Source organism: Scyliorhinus torazame, chromosome 19, assembly GCF_047496885.1.
Source record: "Scyliorhinus torazame isolate Kashiwa2021f chromosome 19, sScyTor2.1, whole genome shotgun sequence".
NCBI lineage: Eukaryota > Metazoa > Chordata > Chondrichthyes > Carcharhiniformes > Scyliorhinidae > Scyliorhinus > Scyliorhinus torazame.
In genome coordinates, this window is record NC_092725.1 from 79,963,550 (window position 1) to 79,991,010 (window position 27,461).

The window sequence follows — 27,461 nt, forward strand, 5'->3', positions numbered from 1 at the left end:
GTATCATTATAATGTTTTGATTAGAAATATTTTACATTTTTATCCCTACTTTAAGTCCATTTCTGTAATTTAAAAAAACAGAACAATTAGTCAACTCAATTCTGGTAGTCTTTGGTTCAATCCTGGGTATAACCGAATGCCTTCAGTCACTGCCTTCCAATAATCTTTTTCCTGATAAAGGTTGAGTAATTCGATTTAGTTAATCAAATAAGATATGTTATGCACACTCATTATCACTTTCCATGTCTATCCCTTACCAGGGATTGAAGGATTAAAGATCACCTGAAATAGACAAACAGCCATTTCATGTCCATGACCCTGGCGCTATTCCATCAACCTGCAGCTTGGCATTGTAACGATACTGTTCTGATACTGTGGGGTGCGTTAAGCTTTGGCAACCTGTCTGCGTTTCACTTTGTTTTTGTTTCGCTCTTGGAATGTGAAAGTCGCTAGCGAGGCTAGTATTTATTGGCCATCCCAAATCACCCTTTAGAAGATGAGGGTGAACCGGCTTCTTGAAGCAGCTGCAGTCCATGTGCTGTAGGTGCTCTCGGGGTTTGTGAGGGAGGAAGTTGCAGGATGTTTTTGGCCCGTTGTTTCAATGTGACAAACTGATCAATTTGATCGTGATCCCAAATGAGAAATAACACCCTCTCACCGAGAAGAACATGGTGTTGAGTGTACCCTCCATTCCCAAACTATCGAGGGGTTTGTTCCTTAATTCAGCCACACACACATACACACGAAATCCGAATTTTAACTTGACAGTTGAGATCAAACTAGATTGAAAGCCATACCGGTTCCAGGTATTAGATTATTCCTGGACGTGAAGAATACATTCCTTGGACATGTATTGCTCGTTAACCTGATGAATTAGTTTGTACCTGGCCAAATATTATTGATTGTCGGACAGTCGGTTTGTCTTCTATTGCACAACGGCCATTGGTTCGGTAACATTAAAAAAACGGCGAGATAATTGGTACAACAAATATCATTGCTGCAAAATAAACCTGTGTAATATTAGTTAATGAGAACATTTGCAGCAATGTCCTTCGTTTTCGAAGTCTTCTCCAACCATTGTCTTTAAATCAAACATTAAATGTGTCCAAATTATTGAGTAAAATATCGGTTCGTTGACATGCCAGCTGAGACCTCGCCTCCACAAGATGGATCAGCAGACCTTACTTAAAGATGACGGGAATAATAATGTTATATTCTGTGAAAATTGACTTAAATTCGTCGGTGAGCAAAATCCACATTTCTCCACATTCGTTTCTCATTGGAAGACAGGTGTATATTTTTCCTGAGCTTTACCTTTTACACGCATCAGGAAGCCCACCCGCCTTCTACAGAAGAGGGCAGGAAAGTGTTGGCTTAGATCTTCAGAGAATTGTTTCTTTCGCCATGGTCTCTGGTTTCTTTGTGGATAGAACTAGGAATGCGTTTTAATTCCAAGTGCACAATGAACAAGACACGCCATGTGACTTGGACCAATAGTTTACATATATGTGCACGCCGATATCAATACGTTTGTTCAGAGACAAGTATCCAGGTATACTTTTCCAGGGATCAATGTAGTCGGATCTTATAATCACAGTTTTGTTTTTAAACTGGTTGTACACATACATGTACCGGCCTCCCGGAATGTGGCGACTAGGGGCTTTTCACATTAACTTCATTGAAGCCTACTTGTGACAATAAGCGATTATTAATATTATTGCATGTTGAGTTTTGTAAAGTATAAATCTGTATGTCTGTGTATTCCTGCACATATGTAGGAATGGAGGACACTACATGTGAACATGTGTTTATACATGTGCAAATATACACAAGAATGCTGCATGAATGTACCTACATAGTATATTACAGTCCTCCGAAAGACTAAACTATTTTCAAACATCCCAATCAGAAACAGAAAAGCTCTGTTCTCAAACACAACTGGACTTACGAAAGTGACCCAAGAAAAGGTAATTAGAGAATTCTCCCCCCCCCCCCACAGAAATCTTCAAAACAGACTATTAAACATATTGTAAAGATGTTCAGTAATTTCAAATAGTTACATTTTTTTTAAAAATAGATGAAATTGGTATAAAGTGGAAGGAATTTCGATTTTATTCTGACATGAAATTGACGTTATTGGAAAGGCGGGAATGTGTTTCCCTGTTCGGGCAGTTTTAACCCGGGTCAAATGAAAGTGATGAGAGAATCAAAGAAACTTCAGAAAAACCTAGTCACAGAAAGTAAGCTGTGGATAGGCGAAACATTTGGATGATTTAGGAAATGTTGGGGTTGTATAGACCAATGGGGAAAGGGTGGCTGGAGAATTTGTGACAATGAAATATGTTTTCATGTTATTTTGCACTGCTTCATTCGGGTATTATTTCCCGTGGACTGTTATCGCTGTGAAGAATGTGCACTGTATTAAAATACGGCCAGCTCTAAAATAGGGCAGTCTGACAACTCAGAAACTCCAACCTTCCCTGATTGCTGTGCAGTTTTAACTCTGGACAAAGTGGACAAATGCTACCCCCTCCCCCCCCCCCCCCCCCACACACACACACACGCACCGACTCTGTCCCTTCTAGTATGGTTTAGTCCAATGTTGACACTAATACTAGATTATTTTTGTTGTGAATGACTTTAAATGTGAGATCCGGGGCAGTCTCGCTTTAAGGCGTTAACCTGCTAATGGCGTGTGCGCACGGCGGTGAGTGCGCAGGCGCGGTGTCTGGCTCAGGTAGCAGTGTGAAGTCGGATTCGGGAGCAGCGCTTTGCAAAAAGCGCCTTTGTTCAACTTAAACAGCGAGAGCTGCAGCCCCCGAACCTCAGTGCAGTGGCAGCGAAGGCGAGCACAATGTCCCCGGCACCAAGATAAAGCAGAAAGGAGTCGAGCGCTCACTGATCCAGGGGAGAGAGAGAGAGCGCCAGCAGGATAAAGCGGAGTTTCTCCTTAAAAAGGCAACAAGAAAAGTTTCTCGAAAACTTTTGCACGAGTTTGCACGTTCACACTGTCAGCACATTTCACAGATTTACCTGCCCCCCCCCCCCGGGCTGAGAGTGGCGGGCGCTTGCACCCAATTCCCGAACTGCTGGATGTGTTACTTTGTCAAATTGAGGGGTGCAAGTGTGGACCAAAATAGCCAGTGAGTGGAAACTGGGAACTCGAGAGGAGAGGCTGCTGATCGCAGCTGGGAACTCCAGGAGCGAGGATTGAACTGATTTATTTGCTGACGGTGGAAAAGGTCCCTCACAAAAAAAAACTTCAACCCGAACACCAAAGGCAGAAAGGACTTTAGTGCACGGTCTGATTTCTTTCAAGCGGATCCACGCTTTCAGCAATCCTGTGACAGGCGTTGGTGAAATGGCTGAACAGCGTCCCAGCAGAGCCCAGCTCTGACACCTCAAAATACACCCAAACTGATGAAGTGACACTCGATTTGAAGGAAAAAGAATTGTCCCTCAGGTAAACTAATCTGCGCACAGAGGGTGGGTACACACCATTATATTGAAAATCAAATACCAAACCAAAGGAGCAGCTTGCAAAATCTAAAGCTAACTCCAGCAAAAGGACAAGAGTGAGATAAAGAAGTTACCAGACGGAAACGAGCAGAATTGCAGAAGTGTGTGGGGGAAAGAGGTTGGCCGACTGTGTGTGAGGGGGAACTGGGAACAGGGCCGGAGGAAGAGCGCGGATCTCTCCGCGTGCTGGTGTGTGGAGTTATGGGTCCAAACCTGAAAGAGCTTCAATAACAGGTGCAACATGCTCACACAAGCCAGCTCCGTTCCTCCTACTGCTCTGCAATCCTGAGAACCAACTGCTTCGTCCTCGCTCTGTTGGCTTCTTCATCCGGAGAGTCTTATTCTAAACAGCACAGCAGAGGAACTCTGAATAACTCCGACAGCCTGGATATTTACCCTGCACCCCTGGCTCTGAAAATGCAGGTGAGTGTTCACCTCTTTCCTCTGGCCTGTTCCTTTTAATGAAGCGAGAGCAATGCAAATGAATGAGAGCTGTAATGGATGGAGATACAACGTTAGTGCGGTGTTGAAAAATGTCTCATTGTTACTATAAGTTGTTTACTTTTGACAGCAGAATGTTGCAGATCGAGTGTAGTATTGTTCTTCTGTGGAAGTGTTTGTTTTACCTTGTTTGGAGTTGGTGTTTGCGGATTTGAGAAAGATAGCTTTATCACTTAGCCTCCCTATCTTACCTTTCCCCAATACGATATTTAATTTTGGCATTTCCACCAATGTCATTCCCCCCCCCCCCCCCCAATGAACCTGTCGCTGTTATTTTAAATCGGAGTTAGCCTCTTTCAAAAAAAAATGACTGGAATATAATTCCTGCAATCTGTCATTTGGAACAGGATTCGCTGGAAAACAAATTTCACTTTTGGTGGGTTTCAGTTTAATTTGAGCTGTGTACCGTTTTAAACGCAGAATTCAGTTCATGCAAAGCCTTGCTTTTACAGAGAAGCTACTTTTTCTGTATTCTGTACATTTGTTCAAACATTACGTGAACATTTAAAAAATGTTTCGTTCATCCTGCGAGTTTACGATCAGTTTTCCCAATGCACCGTGTTGTTTATCCTATCTATGCACACACCTCTTAAATTGACCCCCCCCCCCCCCCACCCCATGTCATACATAATCTGTGGCCGTTTTATGTATCGAAATATCTGTCGCCAGTTGATGAACTGTTGTGCTCTTATTCTGAGGGCATTTGGATCCTCGACCACAACAATATCTACGGTTGCTGACGACAGACAAAACACTAAAGAAGCGACCAGTTTTCCATTGGAGCAATAAGTTACTCCTTGGAAACTGACATCGACACACATGTGCCTTCCAGCTGTAATGGTTGGCTTTGGTTGGGTTGCGAAGGGAGAGGCTAGTTGTGACTGGCGGTGGTTGTTAGTTTGGAATGGGTAAAAACATTAAATAAAAATGCAACATGGGGAGTGACAGGCGATCTCTGCAGGAGAAAGATCCGTGAAATTGATCCATTTTTGTGTGTGTAGGGAAGCCCCCCTCCCACACCTATCCCCAGGAAGGGGGTCCACCCCACTCCCCCATCCCAGGGAGTGGAGACCCCACACCCATCCCCATGAAGGGGACTCTCCCACACAACCCACCCAGGGAGTTGACCCCACCCCCACTCCCCGACCCCAGGAAGGGGGCCCCACCCCAATCTCCCATCCCAGGGAGGGGAGCCCCCCCCCTCCCCCCCCCCCATCCACACCCATCCCCAGGAAGGAGGCCCCACCCCACTCCCTCATCCCCAGGGAGGGGAATCCCCCACAACTCACCCCAGGGAGGGGACTCCCCACTCCCCCACCCCAGGGAGTTGAGACGCCCCCACTTCCCGACCCCAGAAAGGGGACCCCCCCCACCCCAGGGAGTTGAGCACCACCACCCCCCATCCCCAGTGAGAGATCACCCCCTCACTCCCCCACCCCAGGGAAGGGAGCCCCCTAACCCCCCCCCCACCCCAGGGAAGGGAGCCCCATAAACCCCCCCACCCCAGGGTGGGGACCCCCGCTCACTCTCCCACCCTAAGGTGGGGACCCCCCTCAGTCTCCCATCCCAGGGAGGGGAGCCCCCCCCCCTCACTCTCCCACCCCAGGGAGGGGACCCCCCCTCACTCTCCCACCCCAGGGAGGGGACCCCCCACTCTCTTTCCCACTCCAGGGAGGGGACCCCCTCACTCCCCCACTCCAGGGGGACCCCCCTCACTCCCACCCCAGGGAGGGGACCCCCTCTCACTTTCCCACCCCAGGGAGAAGACCCCCCCACACTCCCACCCCAGGGAGGGGACCCCCCTCACTCTCCCACCCCAGGCAGAGGACCCCCCCCCTCACTCTCTCACCCAGGGAGGGGACCCCCCACACTCTCCCACCCCAGGGAAGGGACCTCCCTCTCACTCTGCCACCTCAGGGAGGGGATCCCCCCTCACTCTCCCATCCCAGGGCGAGGACCCCCCCTCACTCTCCCACCCCAGGGAGGGCACCCCCTCGCTCTCCCACCCCAGGGAGGGGACCCCCCCTCACTCCAGGGGGACCCCCTCACTCTCCCACCGCAGCGGGACCCTCCTCACTCTCCCACCCCAGGGAGGGGACCCCCCACTCACTCTCCCACCCCAGGTAGGGGACCCCCTCTCTCTTTCCCACCCCAGGGAGGGGACCACCCCTCACTCCCCCACCCCAGGGAGAGGACCCCCCCTCACTCTCCCACTCCAGTTCATATTCCCTTGAGAGTGGCAGCGGCCAGTCAGCCTTGTAATGTGTCCGCTTCAGTCCCTAGCTCCAGCACACCTTCTGATTAAATCGCTTTAAACAAAACACCGCCGAGCTGGGGGACACAGCGGGAACGGGCAGCTCGGGCCGCTTTCTGAACACTTTTCCCGGGAGGAAGTTTTGTGAGAACAGCCGCTCCATTGGTGTTTACAGAGTGCGCCAGTGTAACGTGCTGGCTGATACTAAACACAGACCCACCAGTAACGTCCAATGATAAAGTTAGCGTATTGGGGGGGGGGGGGGTTGTTGTAGAAAAGTTACATTAAATCAGTGGCCACCATCGAGTAGCCTGAACTTTATAACTTCTGCTGCTTTTTAAAAAATAAATTATTTCCGGCTGTGGTTCCACACTAAACCAAAGTTAGGTGAAGTGTGCAAGTGTGTTAAATGTTTCAGTCAGGGAGATGATAGTGTTCATTATTGTTGATTAATACAGGATTTGCGTTAAATCAGATTGCGGCCCTCATCCGGACAACACTCTTCCCTCAGCACTCTTGGCACAACCCGCTACCTCCTCAGTTCACCCTTTAATCCACACCATTAATCCACCCTTTAAACCACACTGGGGCTCACCACCAGTTGAAAGGGCGGCATTTAGCATCATTGGGGTTTCGGGAATCCCAGAGAGAACTCGGTCAGAAAGAAACTGCTGGCGACTGTGTTTTGTTAAACAACTCATTCCGTTCAGCCTCAGCTCACTCATTATTCACCGTTTTCAATGGTAAACTGCACCCAGAGAGTCCGATTGAATGATGAATCTGTATTATAGACCATGAGAGATGCCAGCATTTGTTATACAGTGAGGGGGGGGGGGGGGGGGGATTCTGGTCAGCAGACTTTGAAAACATTATCACTGATTTTTGGTACTTTGTGTCCAGGCATTGTCTGTATTACAGCTGGGTTAAAGGATTGGCACAAATATAAATAAATAGTTTGGCACCGGGCATTTTCTGTGCCGTACTGAGGACACTGATTGAAATGAGCAGTCTGTAACATTAACTCACTCCAGTCAATCCACACTGCCAGTCATTTCGGTGAGCTGACCGAAGCTTGAAATGTGCGAGTGGACCACATTCCATGCAGCAAAACACAGGATAAAGGGACAAGGGGGGATTCCTGGAAGCCAATCGTAACCTGGGTTGTTTAGCTGCAACACCGAGTTCATTCATCCGCACAACTATCCGAGTCCGCGTGATCGCATTTCAAAAAAGTGCCTCAACCCCAGAGCTAACCTGTAGTGAATGGTGCCCCTCGCTGGCGGAACTCTGTTACTGCAGCTCCTTCCTGGCCAGATTGAAACACTGGCGGGGGGGGGGGGGGGGACCTGTCAATGTTTAAAACGACTGTCTGGTTCTCTACGATATTCAGTTGGAAGAACAAGTCAACATGTTAATTCATATCGATTGTCCAGTGATCGACACAAAAATGTTAATCGCCCAACTGTTCAATCCGCGTGTCAAACCGCAAAGTCTCATCCATTTCTGGTCATACAGAAATCTCGAGCAAGTGCCCCAATCCCAATTTATCATCAATCCTCCCATTACACACACATCATGTTCCAATTACTCCATTTCAATGTACCGCCTGAGCCCATGACAGTAACATTCCCATTCAATTACACAATTGTCTTTGTCCCATCAAAGTCCAGTACACAAGTCCGGATTAACTTTGTATTATTGTTACTTTAAAACATCTCGATTTGGAACTTTAGGGTAAGATTCCATCATACAGACCAGAAATGATCAAGGTTCAATCTCCCAGCCAATACTAAATTGATGTGGACATTGCCACTCATATTCCCAGGCAGGGGAAGAGAAAAGGGGCTCCTGGTCCCGATAACTGTCCAGAGAGCCCTTTAGGAGTGATGCCTTTGTCTGAATGTTGGGGCAGTACAAGAATGGACACAGCTGTGTTGCTACCAGTGGTCAGGGAAATCTGCCAGCACTTCTTGTCATAGAATTTCTACAGTGCAGAAGGAGGCCATTTGGCCCCTCGAGTTTGCACTGATCCTCAGACAGAGCCTAAACTCACTCCCCCGCCCTATCCCCAAAACCCCACCTAATCTTTTGGACACTAAGGGGCAATATATCATGGCCAGTCCACCTAACCTGCACATCTTTGGACTGTGGGAGGAAACAGGCGCACCCGAAGGAAACCCGCGCACACACGGGGAGAACGTACAGACTCCACACAGACAGTCACCTGAGGCTGGAATTGAACCCGAGTCCCTGGCGCTGTGAGGCAGCAGTGCTAACAACTGGGCCACCCTAAATGAGCCACAATGTCTGAGTTCACACATGAATAATAATGATATTTATGTGATGCTGGAGGTTAGCTGGTGTCTGTGGAATGTACATCAGCTTGTAGTAAAAGCAAAATACTGTAGATTCTGTAAATCTGAATTAAAATCACAAACTGCTGGATTAACCCAGTAGGTCTGGCAGCATCTGTGGAGAGAGAAACAGAGAAAACGGGCTGGACTCTCTGTTTGGGAGACTGTTCTCCCGTCGGAGCTGAATTGCAACTGATTTTCTTGGAGCGCATAATCAGGGAGTGATTCGCCGTCCTTCGCCATGCAAATTTACGCATGACGAGGATTGCGAGTGATTCCCAAGGGAATCTTGCTATTGGGCTGCCATTTTGAGCCCGATAGTGAGGTCCTGTGGCCAACCTCGCATTATAATTCAGCCCCCCAGCATCACAATTCAGCTCCCCAGTACCCGCCCCCCCCCTCCATATCGCAATTCAGGCCCCCACCCCTGGATTTTCTGGGTCTCCCCCTTCCCCAATTATTTGGGTGACCTGACCCACCCCACAGAGCCCCTAAATAAGGAGACACCCAGAAACCCTCTACATAAAGAGGCTCCCCAGAGATCCCCTGAATAAAGAGACCCCCCTAGAGACTCCTAAATAAAGGGACCCCCTAGACACCCTTTAGGAAAGGGACCCCACCAGAGATTCCTTAAATAAAGAGACCCCGCCAGAGATCTCCTAAATCATAGAAGATCGTGGAATCCCTACAGTGCAGAAGGAGGCCATTTGGCCGATAGGGTTTCCACCGACCCTTCGAAAGACCACCCTACCCAGCCCCAATCCCCCACCCTATTCCTGCAACACCACCCTAAGGGGCAATTTAGCATGGCCAATCCACCTAACCCGCACATCTTTGGAGTGTGGAAGGAAACTGGAGCACCCGGAGGAAATCCACACAGACACGGGGAGAATGTGCAAACTCCACACAGACAGTGACCCGAGGTCGGAATTGAAACCAAACACCTGGCGTTGAGGCAGCAGTGCTAACCACTCATTGTAGATGTAGAATGCATATGGGGGAAGAAAATGGCAGGTGTAGTCAGTACATTATTTGGGTGACCTGATTACCCCCCCCCCCCCTACCCTCCCCCATAACAGTGACAATTCTGTGGGGCAGAGAATAAATCAGGAGATAATAAGGGCATGTAAAAAAGGCAGTACATTAATCATGGGTGACTTTAATCTTCATGTGGATTGGAAAAATCAAACAATTGGCAAAGTAGCCATGAGGAAGAATTCATAGAGTGTACTCAGGACAGTTTCTCAGAAGAAGATGTTGCGAATCAAGCCAGGGATCCGACCATATTTGATCTGGTAAAGTGTAATGAGGCGGGTTTAATAAGCAATCTGAGTAAAGGATTCCCCAGGAATCATTGATGCTAACATGGTAGAATTTAGCATTCAGTTTAAGTGAGAGAAACTTGGGCCAGAAAGAATTAAACATAAATAAAGGTAATGACAAAGGAAAGAGGGCAAGTTGGCTGGAGTGGACTGGGAAAGTAATTTAGTAGAAAAGATGGTTGAAGATTGAGATGAGGAAACATTTCTGCACTCAAAGGTGTAAATAAAGGGATTTCCCAGAGATGCTCTAAATAAAGGGACCCCCTCCAGAAACTCCCTAAATAAAGGTATCCACCCTCAAACCCCTCCAGAAACAAGACCCCAGCCAGGAAGCCCCCCAGAAAAGAGACCCTGAGGGTCAGGCAGCCCCCAGAAAAGAGACCCCTGTCTGGAAGCTGGAGAGCAGTCCAGACAGAGGCAGTGAAAAAAGTTACTGTTGTAACACTCACCTGGGCACTACACCTGCTGGTTCAGACACAGAATGGACCACATGTCAATTCCTGGAAAGAGAAATCAATCAGCTGTGTTTAAACCTCTCAGATCCTTGAGCTGCAAGCCATTCTTTAATTTCTCTTACTGTGATTGACAGCTTCCAAACACAAACAGCTGGCAGCTTTGCTTCAATCACCTTCCTTCAAGGCTGAGTAACTCTGAAGTGCTCTAACCACAATGTTTATAAATGTCAACCACTTCAAAGAGAGTTAAATGTTGTCAATTTCCAGTTGACAACTTCAAAAGCATTCAAGCGTGAGGGGGGGGGGGGTGTAATTGAACACATATCTTTCCTATTTAGTTTCACCATAAAATGAATAATCTTGATACAACCAGAGAATTGGTGATAGATGTTTAATTTTCATATGGTTGCCAAATGTATGGGGAAATCACCAGAATTTAGCTTTCACTAATAGTTTATGGTAGAGTGCATCTTTGTATTGTACTCCATGTTTCCCAAAGCATTGAAACAAAATACTCATTTATAAATCTTTGCCTGACCTCTCTCTTCCATACCTATGCAATGTTCTCCAGCTATGAATCCATCTGTACTCATCAGCCTCAGATTCACCTCTGTAAGCCTCTATGCTGTGATGGATTTCTATGCGTCTTTATAAGCTTCCACACGATGTTCTGCTCCAAATCCATCTTTGTAACTATACTTACTATCACTCAAAATAACTTAATTGGTTGTGAAGCATTTTGGGGCATCCCGAAAATATGAAAAGCAGTACTAAAATTAAAGTTTCTCTTCTCCTCCTCCTTTCTTTACCTTCTCTCCCGCATTCTCCTCTGTATCTCTCGTTTCTTTCTCCTTTTTTTGGCATTTATTCCTCTTTCAATCACCTTGGGATATTTTACTCTGTGTAAGACACTGTACAAAATTAAATGATAAATATCTGTATCAGAAGAGCTTTATTCACTAGTGTTCACATGCTGATTGTGTGTTAATGTACTCAGAGAACAGATTGTCCTGTTGGCTCTCTGTTAACTATAAAAATTTGAAAAGTGAAGCTTGGAGTTCGTGCCATGTTGAAACTTCACTTTTTGTCACAATGGGTTATAAAGCTGAAGCAGTGTTAGATTATATATCTTTTACCTATGTGTGCTTTTGGTGATTTCACATATGAATTACACTTCACACTGTTTGCATTGATGCAGACAGACCATTTAGTTTTAATGACCTATAAGCATGGGAGTGAATTGGAGCATTGTGTGTGTCTGTCTACATGTGTGTTAATGAACATGAATAAGTAATCGAATTCAGTCCAAGGTATATCTGAACGTCATAAACTTGTAGGATGTCCAGCTTTATTCTGATTTTGACAAGCAGTATAATGTTAGTTAAATGATGCTATTAGCAGACAAAACGTCAGCGAGGACTCTTGAACAGTACTAGAAACAGAGGTAAAATATTAAAAGTGAACATTTTCTGTATAATAGTGGCTACTTCAAAGTTGGGGGGAGGAGTTTACAAGAGGAAGTGGAGGGGAGGAGTCTACAATTTATAGGTATCATTCACCGTACTCTTCCGGGGATTGGATGCTGTTGAATATTGGGGGGGGGGGGGGGGGGGGGAACTATATATGTCAGTGGTGACCATAGGCAATTCCTGATTGCTTTTGACTTTTTTCCTTTTTTTCCTCCTTGGGAGGGTTTGTTTTATTTGATGCTTATATTGTCAGGTGGGCCGTTCATAAATTTAGTCTCGGAGGTGGGCGACGAATCATCATCTGGATCGATGCTGTATACCGATAGAGGCTGGACTCCTTGCTTCGGGGACACCCTGTTTTTTGTAATGATACCGACTCGAAAAGGCGCCTTCGGGTCCTCGGTGTCAATATCGGGTTGCAGGTCCGAATCGGGCTCAGTGACCGTGGGTTGAATGGCCCGGACATTCCTGCGAGGCTGGCTGGAGCGATAAGAGTTGGCAGGCTGAGCTGATCTGCATAAAGCAGCATAGTGGCCAAGTTTGCCACATCTCAGGCATCGTCGAGATTTGGCAGGACATTGCCGCTTTAAGTGGGCGGAGCCACAGTTGTCACACGTTGTTGCGTCAGTACGTTTGCTGCGCCACCACGCATGCGCGGTACGGTCGTACGTGCAGTACGTCCGTCGCCTCGCCGTCCCCTCGTTCAGTGCGCACAAGCGCGGGTGTCCGCGAAAAGCATGCAAAATGTCCGCCCTCATCCAGGCTGAGGCCCTTGAGTTGCTCGATTGCTTGGACCCGTTCTGCCTCGTGGGGACCTTGCCATGCCGTTTCAGCCGCTTGGATGTGAGAATACCGACTAGTGGCGTGTTCGTGTAGCACGCAGGTCTCGATGGCAGTCGCTAGGGTGAGCTGCTTTACCTTGAGGAGCTGCTGATGTAGGGGGTCCGACTGAACACCGAAAACGACCTGGTCGCGTATTATGGAGTCGGAGGTGGGCCCGTAATTACAGGACTGCGCAAGGATGCGGAGGTGGGCGAGAAAGGACTGGAAAGGTTCATCCTTACCCTGCAAATACTGTTGGAATACATAACGCTCAAAACTTTCATTCACCTCGATGTTGCAGTGACTGTCAAACTTGAGGCGGACCGTCTTGAATTTTGATTTATCTTCACGATCAGCAAAGGTGAGAGAATTGAAAATGTGGATGGCATGTTCCCCGGCCGTGGATAGGAAGAGAGCGATCTTCCTGGTGTCTGAGGCAGCTTCCCGGTCTGTGGCTTCAAGGTAGAGCTGGAAGCGTTGTTTGAATATCTTCCAGTTGGCCCCTAGGTTACTGGTGATGCGGAGCGGCGGCGGGCGGACGCTGTCCATTTTGCAGGATGGCTGTATGCTGGTGAAAGGCAGATCACTTGCAGGTAGGTCTAAGAAGCTCTAACATCCCTCAACTCCTGGTATCATGATGTGTTGGGTGCTCTGGATCCGTGGAACACATACAGGCCACCAACACTTAAAATAGTGCAACACTATTTTATTAAGTTAGAAACTGTTGAACATACTTTCACTGTGGGTTAACACGATGTTAGATGAAACTAAAGACCTATGCCTGTCCTAACCAGTCTATGCACTCAGCACATGGTGAAGATCTGTGCTGTAAGCTGTAAGCTCTGTCCTTCTGAGATGCTGCATCCTGAATGAGTGGGAACTCTGATGCCCTCTGTATATATAGTGAGTGTGCTCTAACTGGTGATTGGCTGCGGTGTTGTGTGTGTTGATTGGTCCCGCTATGTGTCCATCAGTGTGTGTGTGTGTCTGCACCATGATATACTGGTGTATATTATGACAATGTGGACATGGTGTGCTGACCCCCCACAGCACATTTCTCACACCTGTCCTCCACCCTAAAGAATCTACTCATCCGGGCCACTGTCATGTGGTCCCGGTGAACGACCTTGAATTGGATCAGGCTGAGCCTGGCACATATTGCGGTCGTGTTGACCCTACCCAACGCGTCCACCCAAAGGCCCTCCTCTATATCTCCCCCCAGCTCCTCCTCCCACGTTTGCTTCAGCTCCTCGGTCTGCATCTCCTCCGATCTCATAAGCTCTTTTTTATGTCTGAGACGCTCCCCTCTCCTATCCATCCTCTAGAAACCACCCTATCCTGAATCCCCCTTAGTGGCAGGAGTGGGAAGGTTGGTACCTGCCTCCGCAGAAAGTACCACACCTGCAGATATCGAAATTCATTTCCCTCCGCCAGTGTAAACTCCTCCAGCGCCCTCATACTCGGGAAGCTTCCTCCTATGAACAAGTCCCCCATTCTCTCAATCCCTGCTCTCCGCCAAATTCGGAACCTCCCGTCCATCCTCCCGGGGGCAAACCAGTGGTTATCGCAGATTGGGGACCAGACCGATGTCCCCTCTGCTCCCACATGTCTCCTCCACTGCCCCCAGACTCTCAGGGCCGCCACCACCACAGAACTGGTGGAGTATCGTGCCGGCGGGAACGGCAGAAGCACTGTTACCAACGCCCCCAGACCTGTGCCCTTGCAAGAAGCCGCCTCCATGCACACCCACGCCGGCTCCCCCCCCCCCACCAGCCACCTCTTCACCATGGCTATATTAGCCGCCCAGTAATTATTGCTGAAATTCGGCAGCGCCAGCCCACCATCCCCCCGACTCCACTCGAGTATTGCCCTCTTCACTCGCGGGGACATGCGCCCCCACACAAAGCCCACAATAACTTTATTGATCCGCTTAAAAAGGAGATGGGGAGGCATTGGAAAATGAATAGGACTCTCGGGAGGACCGTCATTTTTACCGATTGAACTCTGCCCGTCAAAGACAACGGGAGCGCATCCCATCTCCGGAAATCCTCCTTCATCTGATCCACCAGCCGGGCCAAGTTCAATTTATGTAGCCGGTCCCAATCCCTCGCCACCTGGATACCCAGGCACCTGAAACTGTCCCCTACCACTCTGAACGGCAGTTCCCCCAGTCGCCTCTCCTGACCTCTCGCCTGGACCACAAACATCTCGCTCTTCTCCATATTGTGCTTATACCCCGAAAACCGGCTGAATTCCCCTAAAATACCCATAATTTCTTCCATCCCCTCCATTGTGTCTGAGACATACAAAAGTAGGCCATCCGCATACAGCAATACCCTGTGCTCCACCCCCCCCCCCCCCCCCCCCACACTCCGGACCAGCCCCTTGAGGCCCTCAGAGCAATTGCCAGCGGCTCTATTGCCAGCGCAAATAGCAGTGGGGAGAGGGGGCTTCCCTGTCTCGTCCCCCGGCGCAATCTGAAATAGTCCGAAGTCGTCCTGTTTGTCTGTACACTTGCAACCGGAGCCCGGTACAGCAACCTAACCCAGTCAATAAAGCCCCTCCCAAAACCGAACCGCTCCAGCACCTCCCATAAATAATCCCACTCAACCTGGTCAAAAGCTTTCTCCGCATCCATCGCAACCTCCACCTCCCTACCTTTCGGGGGCATCATAATCACGTTTAACAGCCTTCTTACATTGGCCACCAACTGCCTGCCCTTAACGAACCCCGTCTGATCCTCCACAACAACGTCCGCTACACAGTGCTCAATCCTGGAGGACAACATTTTGGCCAGAAGTTTGGCACCTACGTTCAACAAAGAAATCGGCCTGTAAGACCCACATAGCTCCGGGTGTTTGTCCCATTTCAGGATGAGCGAGATCATGGCCTATGACATCGTCTGGGGCAGAACCCCTCTTTAATTTGAAACGTTTTAATGCTCCGACCTGTCTGATGCTGAACTTCTTGAGTGTTATTGCAGCTGCACTCATGCAGGAAACTGGTAAGTATTCCGTCACACTCCTAACCTGAGACTTGTAGATGATGGAGAGGATTGGAACTGTCAGGAGCTGAGACACTTGCTACAGAGTGCCCAGTCTCTAATATGGTGGTAAAACCTCTGATCAGTGGTGATTCCCAAAGGACCGATGCTGAGAGACTCAATGATGATGTTGCTGTTGAATATGGGAGATACGGTTGGATTATTTCTTATTCAAATGGGAATTAACTGGAATTTATATCATGTAAATGTTCTCTATCACTTATCTGCCCTAGTTTGGATGTCATCTAGACCCTGCTGTAGGATTAGTACAGGCTGTGACTTCCACTATGAAAAGAAACGAGCAAAATATTGTATGAACAGCATCACCTCATATTCTATCCTGATGTGAAAATGTATCATTGTTCCTTCGTGGTCTCTGATTTAGAACAGACCTGATGCCATTGCAGAGACACCATCATCAGGAGGATGATAACAGTAAACGTCCCCACCCCTTCTCAGGGAAACTCGGGATGGGTAACAAGTGCGGCCATTTCCCACCTTCTGAGGATAAACAAGTGTCTTACAGTGTCACAATTGAGTGCTTTTTATTCAAAAATTATATTATTTTAGAAAACACCAACATTTATTAGTCTGATTAAATCTTTATAACTGCTTCGAATATAATTTATAAAATATATTTTTAGTTATTTCATTATTAATTAATTACTTTGTTCATATAACCACCTGTAACCAGTAGGACTTTGGAAGGATTTACAGACCGGATGGAATGGGTCAGCTGATCCATTGTGAACTGCAAAATGTGGAATATAATTACACCAAATAAAATATCAAAATTATAATTTTCCAAGGGAAGGTTGCATGCCCAACAGCATACTGGAAAATATTTTTTGTGCCTGTATTTGTTCTAGTCCTATTAGACTTTTGTGTATTCATGTTTTTTTGTTCCTCCAATGTAAGTGGAATAAGGTTGAAGTTATGACAACGATGTGTTCCCCTGGACTGACAGTGAAATTACTTATTTTGCTTTCTAATATTCCAAGTCATTTTTGAATAATCATTTGGGACTGTGCAAGTGTCTCTTCTATGAACCATTGGTCAGCTTTTATTAGTTTTAAGTATGTTTACTGAAGGTTTGCTGCGTGATGTGTTCGCTAGAGAAAACACCAGTAACATGCCTGCCCATTGCAGGAGAATTCCTGAGGGTCATTTAATAGTTCTGTTGGGGTGACCAGAGACAGGTTAAAATGTAATTTTTTCAAGGCAAAGATCTTGCATGACAAACCTTAACTGTTTTGAAGAAGCAACATTCAGAATTGACAGTTTTGATTATTTACATCTGGACTTTGGATAAATTTCCACATTAATGTTGCAGAAGCTTAAGGGAGTCGTTATGTAAGTTATACCTCAGAGGAAATTACGAATTGGCACAAAGAGAAAATACAGTAAGAACTAACTGGGAGAGCAATATCAAACTTGGGAGATACGTCAAATTGAATATTTATGTGGGCTTGATTGGACCAAATTCTATTTAAAGGCCAAATTTTACTAAGAAAATATAACTTTGCTCAAATTTTCAAATGATCCTAAGCAATTGTGTCAGAGTTGTCAAATCCACCACAACCATTAGGAAACTCTGGCAGATCTAGTTAAACTTTCAAGTCAGAAAGAAGTTCAATAAGTGTATTGAACACTTGAAAACTTGAAGTATTGTACATTGGGATAAATACTCAATTGAAACAGGTAGGGGACAGGTTGAAAGAAATCTGGAAGAATCTAAGTATGTTCAATCAGTACAAAGTAGCAACAAAAATATAAACAGAATACTAAGCATTATTGCCATGTGAGTAAAGTAGAGGTTTGGTGTAATCAGACTGAAATATTTTGACGCTGTTAGATTGTCAACAGATTTGAATATGGCATTTAATTCTGGTCAAGAAAGCACAAGAGAATAATCCATACCCAGAAAATGGTGAAGGGAATGAGGTTTTGTCAAGAGAACTGAGCTAAAACTTGGATATAGTTGAAGGCATCTGTCCATCTCAGGATGCCATTTTTGGATTGAAGATCACCTGTTGTGGCCATAGAGGCTGACTCATGAGTGGCAATCCCTTCCACAGTTGGCACAGATAAATAGTGCTAGCCAGAGGGCGACTGTTTTTTCACCATCTTTTCCACCATCTACATGTTTTTATGTCCCCTGCTTTTTCCACACTTGTTTCCAGGTACTTTGGTCAGCACCAAGCAGTTCCCATGCATCCATTCTCATCCTAGTCAAGCTGAGGTCTTGCTTGCAGACGTCTTTGCATTGCAGATGTGGAGGGCTAGGAACGTGGGAAGTTAACAAGATTAGCAGTGAACTTGAGATGAAAATCAAATAACAAGTGACATGACTAGCAGACATCTAGAGGAATAATGAGATGTGATTTGCCCAGTAACAGGAGTAGCAGGAGTCTGGAGACATTGAGGTGCGAATGGCCATATCAGAAACACTTCACCAGCGATCAGTGGGGCTATACAAATGATAACTTCTAAAGGCAAGGAATTTGAGTGAGGTGGACAGCAGAATCCACAGAGGGGAATATCAAAGAGACTAAACAGTATATCTGTGAGCACCTTCAAGGGAGAAGCAGGCTAGTTTTCCATCTAACAGTCAGACAGGCCAGTTCCATCTGTGATCCGAACTAGGGTGGCATGGTAGCACAATGGTTAGCACTGTTGCTTCACAGTGCCAGGGTCCCCGGTTCGATTCCCGTCTTGGGTGTAGCCATCTAAGATGGCCACCTGCAAAGGACCATGGGAATTATGGCCAATCCAGGACTCACAGATATACAGCCTATGTATATCTAAAACACAGGTAACCAGACCTGACCGAAACCCCTGCTCGTTTACATTTCAATGGCCTATTTTCCCAGGACAATAGAACTCCAATCAAGCAACCGGTACAGCCACAGACTGATCGGCGCCACTCCCTCGCTCAGAAAGCATAACTGCCAAGGTCAATGACCACTAAGGACCCGCCCAGCTACCAAGGCACCCGCCCCTTTATTGGCCGAAATCGAAGAGAGTGATCAGAGCCCTGTCGCCCTATTGGGTCCAAGGTTAAGGACCGCCCCAAAAAGCACGAAATCCCAGGGGGATAAAAGAGAGCGCAGCCATGTGTTCTGTCTCTCTTGGATCCGGCCTGTGTCACCCAATTGCAGCAGGGACAGCCAGTTCAGTTCAAGACCAACGATCGCTACCTGACGCATGAGCCCAGCAGAGACAGAGCCACTGTCTTCAAACCAGCCAAGTGAAATCCAGATAAAGACCTTTATCCATTTGCACAGTGCCGGTCGCCCTGAAGTTAAGTATAGGTTATTGTAGCTGATAGGTGTAGTTTAACTCGTAGTAGATATTGTGTTTGCATGTTGAAATAACTCTTGTAAATAAACCATCTTTTGAACTAACTAACTGGTTGTGTGGTCATTTGATCGATATAAGGGAAAGGCTTGTGGTTCACCGAGATAAATAAAAATACCAACATTATTGGCGAACTCTGACGGGACTCGATTAGAAGCGACTTTGTCACTCCGAGATAACCCACAAACTTTGAATCCAATTACGAGAAAGAGAAAGAACCACAAGTGCAACTCCCATATCGACCAAATAACCGAATTTCGGAAGTGTGTAGTAACCCGCATGCGTACCTAACAGGAAGAGTAAGGTAAACTCGTTAGAATTGTGTACAACTATCAAGGGTTTGTGAGCCTGAAAATAGCTTAAGCCATACCCGCTGTTCAAATCGCCGCCTTTTTCCCCTGTCCCAAGTTAAAAGTAGAGAAAGAGATAAGAGAAGTAATGGCCACTAAAGCAATGGAAAGATTGAGGAATCCACAGGAAACCAAGGTCGCAGCGACCAACAGAGCAGAGCAATGCCCCATATGGGAGGAAGAGTTAAAGAAATTCTTAAAGGGGAAAGGATGGCCCCTTTGGTCGAATTTTTGCGCTAATGATGAGTCAGGTCCAGGAAAGATAGGATAGACTTGGTGGGAGTACCTAAGCGAGGTCCAAAAGAAAAATGTAGGGAAAGTCAGAAAGCCGAAGGCAATAATGTCCTGTTTGGCACAGTTGCGAGGCACAGAGGAGGTCGTGAAGACACTCTGTAGGCAGTTAATTGAGAAGGAAGAAAAGAACGAGGGAAAACAGTAACGAAAGCGAGAAGATAATTGAGCAACTCCGGGAACAGTTAGCAGCTAAGGATAAGGAAATGGCCGATATAAAAGGCGCACATCAATCTTGTCTAGTTCACCTTAGTAGCTTCCAGACCCAGTATGATAAAGCCTACCAAGATACACAGCACGCAGTCCTGGTAAGAGAAGAAACAGGACAACAGGTCGCCCAGCTAACTAGCAAATGCGCAGATTTAAAAGCAGCTTTGAGAGCGCTCCACAACTCCACTAAGGAACAGAGGCAGAGTACCGTTGACCATGCTAAATGCAGACAGAAGATAGAAAAGTTACAGTCGTTACTCTCAGTACAGAATGACTTCAGGTGCACTTTCGAGCAGGATTTAGATGAGGAAGATGCTCCCGATTGGCAAGAGTTAAACAAAAGCGCCCAAAAATACATAGAGAACATGGGAAATCAAAATCGAACCCCCCACGCCCCAAAAAGAAAAGCACCCGCAGCACCGACTGCACAGGCAGCACATGCCCCCACTCCCCGCATCGACCACAAGCTGCGAGAGTTTCTGTACTTTAAAAATTTGCATTTCTTGTCTCTCCAAAATGGTATTTCAAAAGAAAAAGGAGGGAGTCACATATGGTGACAATCATAACGGGTAATTGGAGTAAGGAGAGAAAGACTAATAAAACGAGATATTAACCAAAGATTAACAGATACTATGCTTGCATCCCCAGGATTACACGGAAAACAGACAACACAGGATGAAGCAAGGACAGCTGACATGAGTTTGGATCATCGCTGGACTTCTGCAAATGTGCGCGCAACGGACCTTTGTTACAAACCCCACACCAGCCCCAAACACTATCACCCAACAGACCACCACCAGCCCGGACACTACACCGCACATAAAGACAGACATCAAAACCCCCACCTGGTGCGAAAACATTGCCAATTGGAACCCTCTTTCATACATAGTAGAGGCCCTTCTAGTAATTGCAATAATCTACAGTGTCATTCAGACACTCCGACTCCGTAAATGGCGAGCAAAAGCTTCCCGCTCCCCGCTATATACAGTCCGAGCCCCCTTCTTTGGAATTCAATAAAATTAACTCATGTAATAATCACTGCTAAAAATAAACCATGTACCTCTTTAACTTTATTAGGATTAAGTAGAAATGTGATGCTGCTGTTTTAAATTTTGTACTGAATATAAGTTCTTTGATATTTACCAGCAGCATGAGAGTAGCTTAGATAGCGTTAGCTACAGATCAACTGTGCGGATAAATTAAATGTTATAGTGACCTAAATTATAGTAACCGTTAGAGATGAATTAATTTATGGATGTATTAATGGAATATTAGGTAAATGTCCCAAACCATAAGATAGAGTAGAGTAGAGCCTTGCCTTGACCAAGGGTGACCGGTCCACCAAGGATGAACAGGGATCGATAGTGTGATCCACCACGCTTCGTGTTCAAGATCAAAAGGATGGAATGTAGCCATCTAAGATGGCCACCTGCAAAGGATCATGGGAATTATGGCCAACCCAGGACTCAGACAGATACACAGCCTGTGTGTAACTAAAACACAGGTAACCAGACCTGACCGAAACCCTCGCTCGTTTACATTTCAATGGCCCATTTTCCCAGGACAATAGAACTCCAATCAAGCAATCGGTACAGCCACAGACTGATCGGCGCCACTCCCTCGCTCAGAAAGCACAACTGCCAAGCTCAATGACCACTAAGGACCCACGCTGCTCCCAAGGCACCCGCCCCTTTATTGGCCGAAATCGAAGAGAGTGATCAGAGCCCTGTCGAACTATTGGGTCCAAGGTTAACGACCGGCCCAAAGAGTGCGAAATCCCAGGGGGATAAAAGAGAGCGCTGCCATGTGTTCTGTCTCTCTTGGATCCGGCCTGTGCCACCCAATTGCAGCAGGAACAGCCAGTTAAGTTCAAGACCAACAATCACTACCTGACGGATGAGCCCAGCAGAGACAGAGCCACTTTCTTCGAACCAGCCAAGTGAAATCCAGATAAAGACCTTATTCATTTGCACAGTGCCGGTCGCCCTGAAGCTACGTATAGGTTATTGTAGCTGATAGGTGTAGTTTAACTCGTAGTAGATATTGTGTTTGCATGTCGAGGTAACTCTTGTGAATGTAAATAAACCATCTTTTGAACTAACTAACCGGTTGTGTGGTCATTTGATTGATATAAGGGAAAGGCTTGTGGTTCACCGAGATAAATAAAAATACCAACATGGGTCACTGTCTATGCGGAGTCTGCACGTTCTACCTGAGTCTTTGTGGTTTTCCTCTGGGCACTCCGGTTTCCTCCCATAAGTACCGAAAGCAATGCTTTTTAGGTGAATTGGACATTCTGAATTCTCCCTCAGTGTACCTGAACAGGCTTATTATGGAGGCCTGTTCCACTTAACATTTAGAGTACGGCAGATTGCAAATAATCTCCTCTAAAATACATAGTTTCATGCCTTCACTGAACCAGGAAGAGACTTTCCCCCCCCAGACTTTGTCACCTAAGCTGTATTGTGTGTTAACTATTAGCTGAATTTTTAAAAAAAATGTAAAATAAATTTTGTGTACCCAATTAATTTTTTCCAATTAAGAGGAATTTAGTGTGGCCAATTCACCTAGCCTGCACATCTTTGGGTTGTGGGGGCGAAACCCACGCAAGCACGAGGAGAATGTGCAAACTCCACATGGACAGTGACCCAGAGCCGGGATCGAACCTGGGACCTCGGCGCTGTGAGGCTCAGTGGGTTAGCCCTCACACCGAGCTGCCTACTATTAGCTGAATTTGACCAATAGAGTTGCGAACATTGGATGTTGCTTGGGGAAAGGGAGTTGAGAGAATGTGGGTATATTTTGGGAACAAGAGGTTACTTCAGATTAAATAGTGTGTTTAGTAATTCATATACCTAAGTGTCATAGTGAGTATTAGTCTTTTGTCGTATGTTTTTGGTTGGTCTCATGCTGATTATAAGCTCACCTCAGAGTATGTCTTTGAGAATGCAGCTGTCACCTATTTGGTGCACATGACCCAACCAATGGAGTCACCGCTGATTCAAGAGGGCAGAAAAGGTGGAGATCCCTCGACTAGGGTACATCCATATTCAACACTCTTGGCTTGCCAATATTGTCTGAGGCAGCGAAAGTGCAAACTGTTCAGCTGCTTTCAAGTTGCCTGTGGCATTACTACTGGAAAGGAGGGTGCTGTAAGCTCTGGCCTGATACACACGGAGCTTTGTGCTTTCAGATAGTTTGCTGTTAGTCCAACTCATCTCCGCAACTTTGACATGACAGCTGCAGCTTGGCAATCCTGATGCTAATTTTGACATCAAGGAGCAGGTTGCTGGCAATTGTTAATCGAAGGTTTGTGAGGTTTTCAACAATCTCATGAGTGAGGTTGCTGATGTTGGGGGAATCTCCACATCCTGACACATTACTCTGGTTTTCCTAACGCTGATTGTCATTCCAAACTGCTTGCAGGCCTGAGGAAAATCAATATACAAGGTGCTTGCAGGCAACATCAGCATGGAATGCCAGCACAGCATCATTAGCAAACAGTAACTCACAAACAAGGGGCGCGATTCTCTGCTCCTGCGCCGTTTCAGAGAATCGCCTGCGTCACCAAATTTTCCCGCGACGCCGGTCCGACGCCCTCCCGCGATTCATGGAAGCGGGCAGATCGGCACAATCGCGTTTTGCGCGGCGCGGTCCAGTGAATCGCCCGAGACAGCCAAAATGGCGATTCACCAGTACCCCCACGATTCTCAGTGCCGGATGGGCCGAGCGGCCTGCCCAAAACAGCGGGTTCCCCCGGCGCCGTCCACACCTGGTCGCTGCCGGCGGGAATAGCGTAGGAACGCTGGGGGGCGGCCTGCCCGGGGGGGGGGGGGGGGGGGGGGGGGGATCCTGCACCGGGGGGGCCTCAATGGGGTCTAGCCCGTGATCGGTGCCCTCCGATCGTCGGGCAGGCCTCTCTGAAGGCAGACCTCCTTTCTTCCGCAGCCCCGCAAGATCCGTCTGACATCTTCTTGTGGGGCGGACGGCAACCACGCATGCACGGATTGGCGCCGGTTATGCGGCGCCGGCAGCGTCATGTATGCGGCGCCGCCTTTACGCGCCGCCAAGGCCCGGCGCGCGTAAATGATGCGGCGCCGCTCCTAGCCCATTTTCGGGCCCTGAATCGGTCGGGATAGGGGCCGTTTCGCGCCGTCGTGAACCTCGACGGCGTTCATGAAGGCGCGAACACTCTGTCTCCATTTTGGAGAATCGCACCCAAGGACTTTACACACTTTGGTTCTGGCACCCAGTCTTAGCAAATTGAACAGTTTTCCATCAGCTCTGATATGCAGGTAGTTGTCCTCATTTGAGCCACTGAAAGCAGACAATGGCAGCATGGAGAATAATATACCAAAGAAAGTTGGTGCCAGGATGTAGCAGCCCTGCTTTCTCCTGCTGTTGAACTTGAAAAGGATCTGAAGTTGCTCGTTTGTAACTGATGGAACAGTGCGTATTCTCTGGAAAATACAAAATTATATCCAGGAGAGAAGTTTAATTTCCACAGCAGTGTGAGAAACCGTTTCTGCTTCAAAGCCCAAGGCCTTGACGATGTCTATGAAAGGCAATGTGGCTTGTGCTCTTCACAACACCTGTAAATGTCAAGGTGGGAAAATCATGTCAACTATCGATCTGCCAGCTCTGAAGCTGCACTGACACCGTCTGGATAGATGGGTAATACCAGGGTCTGTCTGCAAAGATCTTCCTCACAATATATAACAAGGAGATTCCTCAGTAATTGTTACAGTCACTGCAATCACCCTTGCTTTTTCACAAGGTGACTATGTTTGAAAAGCGCGTGTCTTGAGGCACAAATCTTGCCTTCCAGCAGAGACACAAACATTCATAGAGATGCTGCAGTAGAGACGGTTTCCCACTTTGATGATTTCAGATGGAATGCCATTATTATCTGGGTCTTTATCACTGGTGAAACAATCAATGATCTTTTTGAGCTCGCGTGTGGTGGACTCGCTCTCCAGCACCTCCCAGAGAGGAAAGTTTAGAATTGCACTGAGAATTTCTTCTGCGACCAAGTTCTCCATTGAGTAGAGGTTAAAGTAATGCTCCATTCATCTTTCCATCTGCTTGCTAGGTTCAGTGATGATCACCTCATGTTGTCTTCAGGGGAGCATATCTGCTTGCTGCTGGGCTAGTTACTTTCTTAATTCCTTCATATATGCCCGGATTCAGTAGCAGATTGTATGTGCTGCAGCAATTGAACCAGTATTGATCGGCACAATGCCAAGCAGCCTTCTGGGACTTGGTTCTGGTAGCTCTGATTTGTTACAGGGTACTTGTCTTAGTTCATGAAGACTCTTCTCTTGGTTGCAATCATTGACTCTATTTTCATCCAATAAACTCAAGCCGATCATCATTCCTCTGAGCTATTTTCCCACAGGCAGTGTGTGCAGAGTTATGGATGGTGCTGTGCAGATTATATGGCTTTAGACATTGTGGTCTGAAAGAACCTGATCAAGGATGCTGAAGAATTCCTGGGTCCTTTCTGGTCAGTGGTACAGCAAGTGTTGATCTGAAGACATCCTGTCTTCTTGGAGTGGTATAGTTTCCTTGGCTGAAGCCTGACCTTGCTGCACACTCGGGAGTAGTCAGTGTCATAGTCAGTGTTGTGATATCTGTGAGTAATGAGGACACAGTTGAGAGTGGTGATGATAAGGTCTAGTTTTTGTCAGTGGTACAATCTCCGATGTCTTCAGGACACATTGTGGCACGGCCTGGTTTGACGCAGTTGTTCATCGCACAAAGTCAATGGTAAGAGCATAGCTCCCGCAAATAATGTCCATTTTCCTTCTTGCTGATTCCCTGATACACTGTGCATGTTGGCCAAGCTGTGTAGTCAATACCCAGTCTTGTGTAGTCAATACCCAAGCTGTGTTGTCAATACCCAGCGGGGCAGCACAGTAGCATAGTGGTTAGCACTATGGCTTCACAGCGCCAGGGTCCCAAGATCGATTCCCACTTGGGTCACTGTCTGTGTGGAGTCTTCACGTTCTCCCCGTGTCTGCGTGGGTTTCCTCTGGGTGCTTTGGTTTCCTCTGGGTGCTCTGGTTTCCTCCCACAGTCCAAAGATGTGCAGGTTAGATGGATTGGCCATGCTAAATTGCACTTAGGTTAGATGGGGTTGCTGGGTTACAGGGATAGGGTGGAGTTGTGGGCTTAAGTAAGGTGCTCGTTCCAAGAGCCAGTGCAAACTCAATGGGCTGAATGGCCTCCTTCTGCACAATAAATTCTAAAAATTGTGTGATGTCCCCTGGAAGGTACATTCCCTTGGTGCTGGGAATGCTGCAGATGGTGGTGTCAAGTGTCTCATAGAATTGATCCTTGACAGGTGAAGGTGAGTGTCAGGGCATAGATGCACATGAGATTAACTGGGCTCATGCTCATTGACAAGCTGAGAGTAAGAAGTCTGTCTGAGCTTTCAGTGAAAGGGTTCAGCCATTGAAAGTCGCAGGTTTATTACTGTGAAACCCATGTCATTCTCACATTGTGCATCTTGGCTTTCCCTTTGCAGAAGAACGTGCAGTGTTTCTCTTCAAGGGGTCACTTTGAGTGAGCCTAGTTTCTTACATTACAGCAACGTCCACATTGAGCCTTGTAAGTTCTTTGTCAATCACAGCTGTCATTATCAACCTGCAGAAGGTAACTAGTAAAGCCAGGATATATTGTCTTTACATTGTCCTTACATTGTCTTTACACTGTCCTTACACTGTCTTTACATTGAAACTTGTGATGCAAATAACTGGTGACTTCTTTATTGAGAAGTGGGTGCGGAGATTATTGATCTGCTGATCTAGGCTCCAAGCATCCATTGAAGCATGGAGACCCTGGCAGGACAGCACTTAACTGACTGGTGGTTGCCCAGTTTGAGGCAAGCAGTAGCTATCCAACGGGTGTGATGATCTGTCCCACCCTCAGAAGTAATGCTTGGCTTCCTACTCTATGCCAATTGAGTGAGCTGATAACCACTTTTCATGCTGTGCCACAAAGCTGGAGTGTCCTCTACAGAGCAGAGGCCTGGGCAAGTAATTTGGAAACCCTGAGTTCCCCAAGTACAGGAGTGACCCCCGCCCCCTCGGCATTGCTAATATTGTCCAAAGGAAAGGGTGGAACCAGCAAGATTAGGTACCAGCTCTGCTGCAGGAGTTGCTGGAAAGCTGCCTGCTAGGTGACGAACCTGTGGGACCCCAACCTGGATTTTCTGTTGGGGTTTACTCCCTTAACCTTCTTGTCTCCAAAGACAGCTCATGAGGCTATTTACATATAGCAGGGGGAGAGGCTAGTTTGTGAGCACCCACATGCCAATGGACTTGCATGCCATAAGTCTGGTGGGGGGGAGGAACAGGCCTCCTACGAGTCCCCTGGAGTTCAGCCTGGGAGCGCACAGTTCCCACTTTACGCATGTTGCCATATTGAGGCTCTAGACAGCCTCTTCATCAGCAAGACCTTTATACTGGCAGCAAGAGACTTGCACACCTGCCTCTCTATTTCGCAAT

The 27,461-nt window shown here is 47.1% G+C and overlaps 1 protein-coding gene and 1 long non-coding RNA gene across 3 annotated transcripts in view; one reads left to right on the forward strand and one right to left on the reverse strand.

Moving 5' to 3' along the window:
- The first annotated feature begins 2,723 nt into the window (after nucleotides 1-2,723).
- wnt5b (wingless-type MMTV integration site family, member 5b) overlaps nucleotides 2,724-27,461 on the forward strand; it is a 186,001-nt gene continuing 161,263 nt past the window's right edge. For both annotated transcript variants that reach the window (XM_072484596.1, XM_072484597.1), the window contains exon 1: nucleotides 2,724-3,942. In XM_072484596.1, coding sequence (XP_072340697.1) covers nucleotides 3,937-3,942 — 6 coding nt within the window. In that variant the 5' untranslated portion in view covers nucleotides 2,724-3,936. The remainder of the gene's footprint in view (nucleotides 3,943-27,461) is intronic.
- LOC140396250 (uncharacterized) overlaps nucleotides 17,452-27,461 on the reverse strand; it is a 78,321-nt gene continuing 68,311 nt past the window's right edge. Inside the window, exon 4 of the long non-coding RNA XR_011936498.1 lies at nucleotides 17,452-18,021. This is a non-coding gene — a long non-coding RNA (uncharacterized lncRNA). The remainder of the gene's footprint in view (nucleotides 18,022-27,461) is intronic.